The sequence below is a fragment of the Notamacropus eugenii genome, chromosome 2, assembly GCF_028372415.1.
Source record: "Notamacropus eugenii isolate mMacEug1 chromosome 2, mMacEug1.pri_v2, whole genome shotgun sequence".
Classification (NCBI taxonomy): Eukaryota; Metazoa; Chordata; class Mammalia; order Diprotodontia; family Macropodidae; genus Notamacropus; species Notamacropus eugenii.
The window spans coordinates 120,708,331-120,721,045 of NC_092873.1; the positions used below are offsets into that span (position 1 = coordinate 120,708,331).

The 12,715-nt window shown below is 37.5% G+C and overlaps 1 protein-coding gene across 2 annotated transcripts in view; it reads left to right on the top strand.

The window, feature by feature from the left end:
- LRRC1 (leucine rich repeat containing 1) overlaps positions 1-12,715 on the top strand; it is a 187,274-nt gene that overhangs the window by 121,079 nt on the left and 53,480 nt on the right. For both annotated transcript variants that reach the window (XM_072642485.1, XM_072642486.1), the window contains exons 5-6: positions 11,779-11,835; positions 12,312-12,375. In XM_072642485.1, coding sequence (XP_072498586.1) covers positions 11,779-11,835; positions 12,312-12,375 — 121 coding nt within the window. The remainder of the gene's footprint in view (positions 1-11,778; positions 11,836-12,311; positions 12,376-12,715) is intronic.

Below are 12,715 nucleotides of genomic sequence, written 5' to 3' on the forward strand. Positions count from 1 at the left end.
AAAGTGTGGAGACCTGAAGGTTGTCTTGTCTGGAATCTTCTTTAAAAAATAGAGGTTCCATACGCCCAAAGGGCTATAAAATTGTGCATACCCTTTGATTCAGCAATAGCACTACAAGGTCTATATCCCAAAGAGATCATAAAAGATATACAAATATATGTACAAAGACTTTTGTGGTGCCAAAGAATTGTGTGTGTTTGTCCTTTGTTGCCGAAGAAGGCCATGCCATCAGAGAAATAATGACATGACTTGCACTTGACTTTGTTTTGAGTGAGGGAGGGCTCTTCAGGTCACCAGTCTCACTTCTCCTTCAGAGCCATCTGAATCCAGTGACCAGATATTCATCAGGATGACTGGAGATGACCCAGGATGAGGCAGTTGGGGTTAAATGACTTAGTGAGTGTCAAGTGTCTGAGGTGAGATTTGAACTCAGGTCCTCCTGACTCCTGTACTGGTGCTCTATCCACTGTACCACCTAGCTGCCCTTGTGGCAAAAAATTAGAAATTGAGGGGATGCCCATCAATTGGGGAATGGCTGAATAAGTTGTGGTATATGGAAGTAATGGAATACTATTGTATTGTAAGAAATGATGAGCAGTCAGACTTCAGAAAAACCTAGGAAAAAATTAATGTTAACTGATCCTGAGTGAAGTGAGCAGAACTAAGACAACACTGTACATAGTAACAGCAGCATTATGCGAGGGTCAACTTTGATAGACTTCACTCTTCTTAGTAATACAGTGACATAAGACAATTCCAAAGGACTTGTGATGGAAAATGCTCTCCACATCCAGAGAAAGAACTATGGAATCTGAATGCAGATGGAAGCATACTATGTTTCTTCTTTTGTGTGTGTATGTGTGTGTGTGTGTGTGTGTGTGTGTGTGTGTGTCTGTGTCTTGTGTCTGTGTGTCTGTGTGTAATGTGTAAAATGTTTCTTTTTGTTTTCTCTTCCTCATGGTTTTTCCCTTTGGTTCTGAGACTTCTTTTACAACATGAATAATATGGAAATACGTTTAATGTGGTTGTACAAATATAACCTATATCAGATAGCATGCTGTTTTGGGGAGGGAGGGGGAAAAATGTGGAATGCAATCATATAAAAGTGACCTTTCTTCCTCCCTCCTGTCTCACAGGGATTTCCAAGGAGGAAGGGAATGGGGCTAGCAATCTACATGGCACGATAGGAAGGAGATTGGTTTTGTAGCAAGAGGATTGATCCATCTTCCATCCTAACTTTGTCACTTACTGCTTGTATGACCCTGAGCAAGTCATCTCTCCCACTCTTGGCTTTAAGGTCCTTGTCTGTAGAATACTGGGGCTGTGACTTGTTAGTTCGTATAACTTCAGATAAATCCATGATCCTCTGATATCTCTCTCCAGTTCTTCTTAAAGTACTTGTTTACTTAGAACCAACCAAACAACAACAAAGCAATGCCCAACTAGCATCCTCCAGGTGATCTCAAGATTTTGGGAAAATATTAAGTGTAATTCTTCTTTACAAAGAGGCTATCTTAGATACTGTGCTTCTCTGGAAAATGACAATAAATGATTAAAAGAAAAGGGAACCATTTGAAACCATGGAAACCTCAACACCCTGGAAGTTCATTCTACCCATGGATTACTCACATTGATAGTACTCTATGTCCCTGCAGCCTCTGCCTCTGATTGACTAGTTTCTTCCACAACTTCCATTCTAAGGAGGATGCCCAGGTCAGCTGTGTCTTCATTCTTCTCCAGGTTGTGCTGTGGACTTTGTCTACCTTGCTACCACTCCTCTTTTTAGTTTCTTTTTATGTGTTATCTTCTACCATTACCATGTAAGTTCTTCAAGGCTAGGTACTGTTTCTTCCTTCTTGGATTTGTGTCCTGGTTCTTAGCACAATGTCCTGCACATCATAGGTACTTCTTGATATGACTTGATAGAATCCTAATTTATGTATGTGACTTCTTTTAAGCATATTTATGGTGCTTTGTCCTTAATAGATATTTAATTTTAAAGATTGTGGAGTGAATGGAATAAAAAAAATAAGAAACCTAATGAAGCTACTTAATAGCACAGATACAATATAGGAATTCCTGCATTTATACATCAGATAAATTCATCAATAATTATTTGTTTCATGTAGGATTCTTTTGAATAGTGAAGTCTCTTAGTGAATTGACAAGTTGACAAGAAAATTTAGTGTATAATCAGTCAACTGGTATTTATTAAACATTTACTAAGTGCCAGCCACTCTGTTAATTGCTGAGGATTCAGATACAGAAAGCAAGAGGGTTCCTTCCTTTAAAAGGACTTACGTTCTAATATGAGAAGATTACTGATACAGAGATTGGCATCTAGTGACTTAATGTGGGAAGTCACTGGGATGCTGAGTGGACCCTGAGGCCATTGATTGACATGCTTTCCAAGCCTGGTAGTGTTGACTTAATTATGGTTTCAGGACTGGAAGGTGGGATATTGTTTCTGTGAGACAGCAGGGAGACATGACATGAAGATGGTTGGAGATTGCCCACACCATACTGATAACTGCAGTGGCTGTGCTTTGTGGAAAGAGACATAACATGGGTGGGGCCAAGATCCCAGGGTTCCTAATTTAGAGGGGATCTAATTTAGAAGGCACCATCAGTACTTTCCAGTCTTTCAACAGCATAGAAAAAGCAGAGTCTAGCAACTGTTGAGGAAGAATATTTAGTTAGCATGGGAAGTACCTAGATGGCCAGCGGAAACTTCTCTCCTTCTCCTCTCCAACTGAAGGCACTCTTTATAGTACTCACCTCACACCCAGAAATTTCTTACTAGGATTTTGCTTGTGGAACAGGACCAAGAATTTGTTTTTCAGAGGCTTTTGCTAGGTTGAAACACCTGGAGGGCCACCTGCCCCTTAATCCTTCTACTAGCTACCCAAACTAATCAGGCAGCCCTTAACATCCCCCACCTCCATTCATGAAGCCTCCTGATAAATCAGAAGAAAAACAGCCATTCCCTTAGTCCTTCACTATCCAGACTGTGGCTGCTGTTTTATGGATTTGCTCCTTTCATTCTATAGGCTGCTATGGCTGAGCTTGTTTGTTTATGTCTTTATGTATAAATACTCATATGTACATATGTATGTATCGATGTATATTTGTATGTGTGTGCATCTATAAATGAATGAATGTTTCTGGATCACCTAACACTTCAAGGTGACAGAGATCTTGCTTTGAAATTCACTTTGTAGTGTACCTTCTTCAATGTCACACTCTCATTCAAGTACTAAATAGATGCCTGTGACAGTACTTAAAATACCACCACTTCCACACTCCTTCCTGCTGTTAGAGGAGAGAAATATGCCTTGAAGATGTCTTTCTACCTCCTTCAGAAGTTCTGGAAGAGTAATTGTATACCCTTGCTACAGCCTGTGACCTATCAAAGTATTCTTCATGGGAGACTTTTATTTTCAGACACCCTTGAAAATAACTTGTTTTATGTTTCTGTTACCCAGAAATGTGCAACATTTCCTTTTTGTGTAACTTGGATGGGTAATACTTTCTGAATAGACTTCCAATTGTTCAGACTCATTTCATTGCTCTTATGAATGGATTGAAACATTCCAAAATAGCATTGTTCCAAAATAGTGTTGTAAAATGTGGTTTTTTTGTAAGTCAATAATAAATGAAGCTAAAGACCTAAATTTGCTCCAGAGAAAGTTAACTACCCAACTTCATCATCCAGAGGGAAGTTAACCTGTTCTTGAAAGTCATTTCTGCTCCACTTGTTTAGGATACACTCCTCATTGCTTAATTACATGTTCTTGTCTAAGAATAGCATTCTTGAACATTTAGTTGTGAGGATTCTGCATAAGGAGAAGGATTTCCCAAGTGAACTGGCCCAGTAATTTTTGGCTGATTGAACTGGAGAGGAACAGTAGGAATTTTAGGCTCTTACTGCCTTTGGGAATGATAACCTGAATTTTTTCAGACTTGCACTGTGAGAACTTCACTACTCTAGCTAATAAGATGCAGGTTCTTTGAGATGTTAGCATAGCCAAAGTCTGACTTGGCCACTTAAGTATACTATGAGGAGAGAGAGAGAGAGAGAGAGAGAGAGAGAGAGAGAGAGAGAGAGAGAGAGAGAGAGAGAGAGAGAGAAATTCCTTTCTGAGGACTTTTGCCATGTGTAAAAACATTCTTTCCTGTGGCTTAGAATTTGTCATGAAATGGTTATTGTTTCAAAAATAAAAACATATCAGAATTTTATTTTTATATTTTTCAAGCAAAATCATCAAATGGAAATTCAAAACTGGTAGCACTCTGTTTTTTCACTTTCAATTTGAAACAACTAATTGGCCAATGGTGTAATGGGTAAGCATGAATAACTTTCTCCAAAAAAAAAAAAGAGATTCTTTGAAAAAAAATCTACTGCTTTTAAAAGGCTTTTGTTGAATTTCTTATAGTTTAATGTTTTTTAGTGTATGGTTTGTGTATGCTGTCTACTGTTCTTTGACTTTCCAGTTCTCCAAGATTTTTTGGCTTCCAAAATGGAAAAAAAAAATCAAGTGGATTAAAAATATTTTAAACATAGTGGGGAACAGATGTAAATTCTTTAAAATAAACCACTTCATCCAAACCTGGAAATAGAACCTTAAGATTATAGTTTGGCCTACAATCTTATTTAAGAAATATTGAAACTTTTGCAATTGCTTTTGCAAACTGTGTAAACATTAAGTTCTAGAGTGTCCTAAGAAGTTTTTAAATTATTTGGGTGTGGAGCAAGGGAATAGGGAGCAAGGGCAAGGAAAATGGATAAAGTCATATTCTTTGTAGAGGACAATGGAAACTTTTGAACATGGGTACATGTCACTGTCATTTTCCGAAGTTGACGTATATGTGGTGGAAAAGTTCAGTCAGTTAGCTTCATGGCATGGCATCATCCAAGTCTCTGCTTCTGTAGTTACAAAGTTGCTAGACAGACTTGCTGGTTTTCTCTCACCTCTACGAATCATATTCCAACAGAGGTGACTGGTAAAATTAAAAGGACTTTGACTATCTCCTTCCTTACTTCTGTTTGCCTCTGTCTCTCTCTGTCTCTGTCTCTGTCTCTGTCTCTCTCTGTCTCTCTCTCTCTTTCTCTTTCTCTCTCTCTCCCTCCCTCCCTCTCCCTCTCCCTCCCTCTTCCTTCTTCTTCTTTCTGTCTCCTCCCTTCCCCTAGGAGTAAGGAGTAAGGTTGTCACTTAGTGAATGGAAAGCTGTCCTTGAAGATTTTGAGTTCAAGTTTCACCTCTGACAAATTCTGTTGAACTTAGTTAATGACAGCTTGGTGTAGCAAGACTTGGGTTCAAAGTTCTCAATACTAGATTTATAACCCTGGGCAAGTCATGTAATTTCTCAATATTCTAGGCAACTCTCCAATACTATAAGTTACAGAGAAGGTGCTGACCTTCATTAATAGAAGGAATTTCTGGGTGTCCTTTATACCAATGAAATTACAGGTTCTGTCCAAATCCCTGCACTCCACCATCCTCCCCTGTTCACATATTTACCTGCCTACCTTTATCTTGCCTCTGGGCTGAGCTAAATTGCCAGTCTTATAGATTAGCTTGGCTTCAACCAAATTGAGGTTAAGGGAAAGAATCTTTTGGAGAGACCGGGCAGTTTCATAGGTGGAAACCTGGGTTTGGAATTGTTTAGATCATAAAATCCTCAGTTTTGTACTGGCATTGAGAGATTCTGGACTGAGGACAATTCTAAGCCATTCTAGATTCTTGGGTGTAGGTGGTAGCTATTACTGATGAGAATGTGGTACTTATAGTTAATCCCTGTGTATTTTCTATTTCTTGTTCCCAGCATCATACCTGCCCTTCAGTTCCTAACTTTCCTGAGGATAAGAGATCTCAGAACATTTTACCAGAAGATTTTCCATTGGAAAATAATTTTTCTGGGCCAATTGTTTCCATTGCTTTAAGTGGGAAACATCAGAAGGCTTGAGATGAAAAGCTTGCAAAGTAAAGATTCTCCAAAAGCAAATATAAATTCCATTTAGTTTCAACTTTAATTTTACTTGAATACAATATGCAAATAGGACCCACATCATTTACAGGGAATCTTTTCCCATTTGAACACATTTCCCATGATAGTGACATGGCAAATGCTTAAAGTTATCATATAAAACCTTGTTTTATGTCTTACTTGACATTAATCATCAGATGATCATTAAACAAAGTTTGTTTACATCTCTCAAGGAATCTTGTATTATTTATACATATACAAGGGAGATATCAACAGGTGGTATTTACTCCGTCATTTGGGATATGTGATGTGAGTATTTCCTATAGCAGTACAGATTGCAAATTGTCTACGTCCTGTTTGCCCTTGGTACATGTCCTTCCAAAATGTGCAAGGAGCCTCTGTCTAAACCTCTTGACATTGCGCAGGTACCAGCAGAGCAGGTGGGCTGCCCATAGGTTATCCATCCCTCACCCTTGCTCTGTGACTCTTTCACTTCCTTTTTGGGGATCATGTATTTCTCTTTTATACCAGTTCTGCTGTGTAGCTCTTCATTGTTAATCTGTTGCAGTCTTCTCTTGCCTTCTTTGTACCATTCTCCTTTTTGGATAGACCACAACTTTAATTCTGTGGAGGCTATGTCATTTATGACTCACATCCGTGTGAGTCATAATCACTGGAAGAATATTGATGTTAAAAGTTAGGCTATTATTTCTGGGATAAATTTGCATTATGCAGTTTTCCAAAGGCAGTGTGACCTGCTTGCCTTTTCCTTTTTGGGGGCTCCGTTCATTATTTATGCTTAGTTTCTGTCTCATTTGTTTGTACTGATAGATCAGCTCTATTTGTGCATCCAAGTGGATGCTATAATCAGGACAATAGCTGTTCTTCATTCACTTGGTTTTTGAGTATGGATACTTTGAACTCTCTTGATAAGTTTTGCTTCTCATTCAGAATGATCTTCTGGGACTTGGTGCACTCAGTATAATGCCATCTTCAAAGAGGAATAAATGGAAGACTTCATTATCTATAGGGAATTCTTCTTTCATTTGGGCTCCAAGCTGGGTATACCCCTTGACAGTGTGAAGTACCTTTGGCGAGCATACAATCTCTGTATGCTTATTTTATGCTGGCTTTATTTTAATCAGAAAATTAAAGTTATCTGTTACATTCAAGGAATGTTATGTGGCTTTGACATAAGGATAGGAGACACCTTGTTGGAGCATAACCTTTAAGACCAAAATTTATTCTACCTACTCTAATAATTTTTTTAAGTCAGCAAGCACTAAGTATAGTAGGATCTTATGGTTGCTTTTCCTTTTAGACAGTTGTGTGACCATAAAGATGTGGATGATGAGTATTATTTGTGAAAGCCAGATTCCCTTCTTAGATATTTGTCAAAGGTACCCTCAAATCACATGTAAGTTATTACCATTACAAATTTGAAGTGGTGAGAGAGTAGGCATTGGTATTTTTATCTTGTTTTTAAGTAAGAAAAAAATCTTGAATTCTCTCCCCACCTCCCCCAAAGAGTGGAACATTGTCCCCTCTTTTATTTGTCTTAAAAATCACTCCCTCGGTATCCTCCAAATTGACAGTTTCAGCACAGACTTCTTCCTAACAAGCATTTCTACTTCATTGTGTAACATATTGGAGATGATATTAGAATAGAAATATGTTTGCTCATCCTTCATTGGCGAAGACCATGCCATCAGAGAAATGATGACATGACTTGCACTTGACTTTGTTTTGAGTGAGGGAGGGCTGTGCAGGTCACCAGCCTCACTTCTCCTCCAGATCCACCTGAATCCAGTGAGCAGATATTCAACAGGATGACTGGAGATGACCTAGGATGAGGCAGTTGGGGTTAGGTGACTTGCCCAAGGTCACATAGCTAGTGAGTGTCAAGTGTCTGAGGTGAGATTTGAACTCAGGTCCTCCTGACTCCTGCACTGGTGATCTATCCACTGCACCACCCAGCTGCCAGAGAATAGAAATACAATTGATTGAGGAAAGAATTTGTTATAGAAATTTTTCCTGATATTTTTTTCTCTCTCTCTCTTTTTTGTTTTTTGTCCATCTTTTCATTTTTATCCCTTAATGTCCCTAGGATGATTAGACTTCAGGTCCCAAGCAATTCTGTCTCCTAATTTTCCTTGATCACTTTCTTATTATGCATTGATCTGCTCATAATCTTCTACTGTCTTATTCCATAAGATTTTACAAATTAGTTTGTATTCTAAGTTAGCATTGCCTTTGGCTAGCCTACATTTCTGCTGAGCAAGAACAGGGTTTGCAGAACAGGTAATTTCTAGGCTATTTGAGTCTTTTCATTGTGGTGCCTTACTATTCATTTACTTAAATTTCCTTAGGAAATGATGATAGAGTATGTCATTGTCTACTCCATTATCCATTTTTTTTGTATTAATGGCTTGTTTTAAATGAGGCATTCCCTCAGTTAAACTTCATGTCTCTTCATTTTTCTTCTGCTTTTGTATTGATTTCAATCCTTGTTCTAGTAAACTGGTCCTTTACCATGCATAGTTTCCTCAGAAATGACTTCTTTATGGGTAACCAGTTGTTTCTTCTCAAAATAATAAAAAATTAAATTTTTTTGTGATAACCTTTGCTGCTTGCAATATTGAGTACATGACTGTCTTCTAGAAAGAAGTATCCAGAAGTATGCTTCTGTTTAGCTTATCAGCCATTGGCTTTTGCTTGTTTCTTATGCCTGTAACCACTTTTTTTTTTCAAAATATTTTTCTTCTTCCTTCCTTGTAGCTACTTTGACATTTCAGTCAAGAATACTAAGGTATATGTTTATTTAATTTGGGGGTTTTATCAAGTTCTTAACAAAGACAGAATTATAACTGGTTTTTTTTGGTTATTGTTTATAAAAAAAATTCAAATGAGTTGAGCAAAGTAGTCGCATTTTAAAAGTAGAGATTTTGGACATCAAACATTATAAAATGCTTGCTATTAAAGAGTTTGTTTGTGTAATGATAATTAATGATAGCTATCACTGAAACTTTGGGGTTTGCCAAACATGTTGTATTCATGATCTTATTTGAGCCTTGAAATAACCCTCTGAATTAAGTTCTGCAGCTTTTATCATCCCCATTTGACAAATGAGGAAATAGAGGCTCTGATAATTTGAGTTGGTTGTGTAGAATCACACTTGCTAGAAAGTCAGGTCCAGTTTTTCTGGACTCTAAATCCATCTATCTATAATACCTTTCAGTGTGTGTGTGTGTGTGTGTGTGTGTGTGTGTGTGTGTGTGTGTGTGTGTGTGTGTGTGTGTGTGTGTATGCGCATGCGAGCGTGCTCTCTCTCACATGCTCTGGGCCTAATCTTCCTCAGCTGTAAAATATGAGGGTTGGATTAGATGAGCTCAAAATTCCCTTCCATCTCAAAACGATAGAATCCTACGACTGATTTTGTAAATGTGGCATCACATAAACATTAAATGACTATTCTTTCCTGTGTAAAACTAGTTAGACATTAAATGAGTTTTTCAAAACTTCATGGATGTAATTAACTCCACAGATTTCTAGTTCTTATGTTATATTTTTCTTTTAAGACTTTGTTTGCCTGTAAGTATTGCAGATTATTTTAGACTGCTGCGGTATCAGTCCAGTATGGGTCACTTTTCCCCAAATATTGCTTATATGACACTGAATATGACTTACAATTGGTGCTGTTTTTTTCAACATAGTTACATATTTTTACATTTCAGTGATCTTATTTTCTGGCTGTGATCTGTATTTGAAGGTGACATATTTTGGACAAATATAGTATAATGTATACTAGATTATTTTCTTGCCTTAAAACCCCACCTAAAAAACACTATGACTTAAGAACAACTATAATGAATGTTTGAAAGTTCAGTCAAGTCAGCAAACATTTATCAATGCCTACTATGTGCCAGGTTCTGCACTAAACCCTGGGGATTCCAAGAAAGCTACAAACCAATTCCTGCTTTCACAGAGCTCACAGTCTAATGGGGAGACAACATACAAGCAACTATGTGTGAACAAGGGCCATACCATATAAACTGGAGATAATCACAGAGCACTTTAGGGGAATGAAACTTCCAAGCTCTGTGCAGAATTGCATTTGCTCTGTTGGCTTGCCTACCATTTGTCAATAGAAATCTTGATAATTTTTTTTAAGGATAAATTATTTGAAAAGCAATGAGAGGATTAAGTAACATATTGTTAATGCTTTGGTTTGCCCCATGTAATAGGACCTACTTTTTTTTTTTTTTTTGCCAAGTTCCAGTAATTGTGATCATTAAGAGCTGTATTCATTCACTCTGCCTAAAAATGTTAATGGTACATTTCAGTTTGCAGTTAGCCTTTTAAATAATAGATTTATAGCCTGGGATTAAATTGAGATTTAAAGAATTTCTATATCCTGATCATTCAAGTCAAATTCACATTTTCTGATGTGGTGTAACCAGTTTTCTCTGTAGGCTCAGTATCTGGTTTATATTTTGTTTTGAGAGGGGAGGATAAAGGATTAAGACAGATTATAGTGTTAGGATAATGTTTGGCTTCTTGTGTTCTGTATGCACACAAATAACAGCTTGAATTATCTGAGTTTTTCAGTGGTAATATTGTAAAAGCTGGAACTGGTAGGGTGAATGTACAACTTAGGGTACAGTATATCCTAAAGTTGTGAGGGTCCAAAGTTGGGTAGACTATATATTTTAATATACTAAATCATATTGCTTATAACATCTTATAGAAATGCATGTTTTTGGTTATCAGTAGCCATTAAAATTCATTTCTAGAATCAACAAGTAAGGGGAGTGATTTTTATCCTTTCTCCTCCCTGTTGCAAACAGACAATGCCTTGTTCCATCTTTCTGGGTAGGAGAGCAGAATCTACTTAGAAAAAGCCTATATTTTGAGTTTTAAAACCAAGTTCCTCTCTAAGCTCTGCTACACTTTTTTTTTTTTTTTTTTTTGGCATACAATCTTTGAGAAAGCATTTAACCTCTCTGGGCCTCAATGTCTATGCTTCTAAAACAGAGATAATATCTGACCATTATTTGGATAAGTACAATAACATATATGAATTGCCCTGAGCCCTGTGAGATTAAAAGCATTATTATTTTTTATAGTCACGACACATCATTTGCATGTTTAAAAAAAAAAAAGTAACCCATCAGAAACACATGTTGTGTTTCTATCTCTGTCTCCAGGGTGGTTGTATTGATGGGAGTATTCACATGTTAGAAGCATGAGATGTTTGTTCCAGGGGTGTCTTGGAATCATTATAAATAAAATCATATGCTCTATTACTTATTTCTTGAGGATTTGTGCCCTGCATACTTTCAGAAAAGTGACTAATGTTTTACCATTATGAAGTGTAGAATAGATATTTTTATTCCTTAATGGTTATAAAAGAGGTGTTATCTTCCTCTCTCCCCCCCCCGGGCTATTACAATTATTTTGTTGTTCAGTCATTTAAGTTGTGTCTGACTCTTTGTGACCCTATTTGGGGTTTTCTTGGCAGAGATTCTGGAGTGTTTTGCCATTGCCTTCTCCAGCTCATTGTACAGATAAGGAACTGAGGCACGCAAAGTTAAATGACTTGCCCATGGTTCCACAGCTAGCAAGTGTCTGAGGCCAGATTTGAACTCAGGAAGATGTCTTCCTGACCCCAGGCTTGGCACACTACCCACTGTACCACCTTACACTGTTTCATTAAGACCTTCAGATTCAGGTAGGAGGGAAATGGGATTTCAAGAATTTTGCTTATTCTTTTCCATGCTTAATTTCCAGCCTCTATAACCTGGCTTCACTGGAACTAAGAGAGAATCTACTTACGTATTTGCCTGAGTGAGTTTCCAGGGGACTTGGGAAGGGATATTGAATAGAGAGAATTTTTTTCATGTAAAGATAACCCATTGCCAGATGTGATGCATTTTAAAAAATGATTTCGTATAGGCCCCTTCTTTGCCCTTGCCTAATGAATTGTAATAAGGTGATGGATGCTGAATTATTAAGCTGCCTCTCTATGGTAACACTGGAGCGTTTTGGTGGTGTCCCACTCCTGCAGATGCTCCCATTTTAATGCCATCTCATGCTAAATGACTTGTGAAAAGCAGTACCTTGTCCTAAAAGGTTGTGTATTTGTTTGGAGAATAAAGTGGGGGACAACAGCCTTCACTTTCCAATTCTGTTTTTGATAGTTTGTAACTAATAATATATTCTGAAACACATTTTTCAGAACTAGCATAAGCATGGAAAATGCTTTTACTGTTGATTCCTATTCCAACCGATGTTGCTTCTCCTTTTGGCTCTATTTCTCTCAGATCTCTCACCCAGCTGCAGAGGCTAAAGGAACTTGATTTAGGAAACAATGAACTCTATAATTTGGTAAGCATTTGTGGAAAGAAGATGGAGGCTTAAAATGTTCATACATGTTAAATGTCACACTTCATTCGCGGATAAATAGCTCTTTTAACTTTCATGGGTGAGCCAGGGCCACTGAGGAATCTGCCACAATTCATCCAGTTTATGAATAAGAGATGGAAGATGCTATTAGTAAGCCAGGGTTTACCATTCAATTGGGTGAAGGAGTTGGGATAAGAGTTGATCACAGTGGATGGGAATGGGAATTGGCATTTTAAAGTAGAAAAGCAAAGGAAGTAGTAAATGGAAACCCTGAAGCTTTATGAAAGCAGAGAAGTACTGATGATTGAGCATGAAGTAGAAT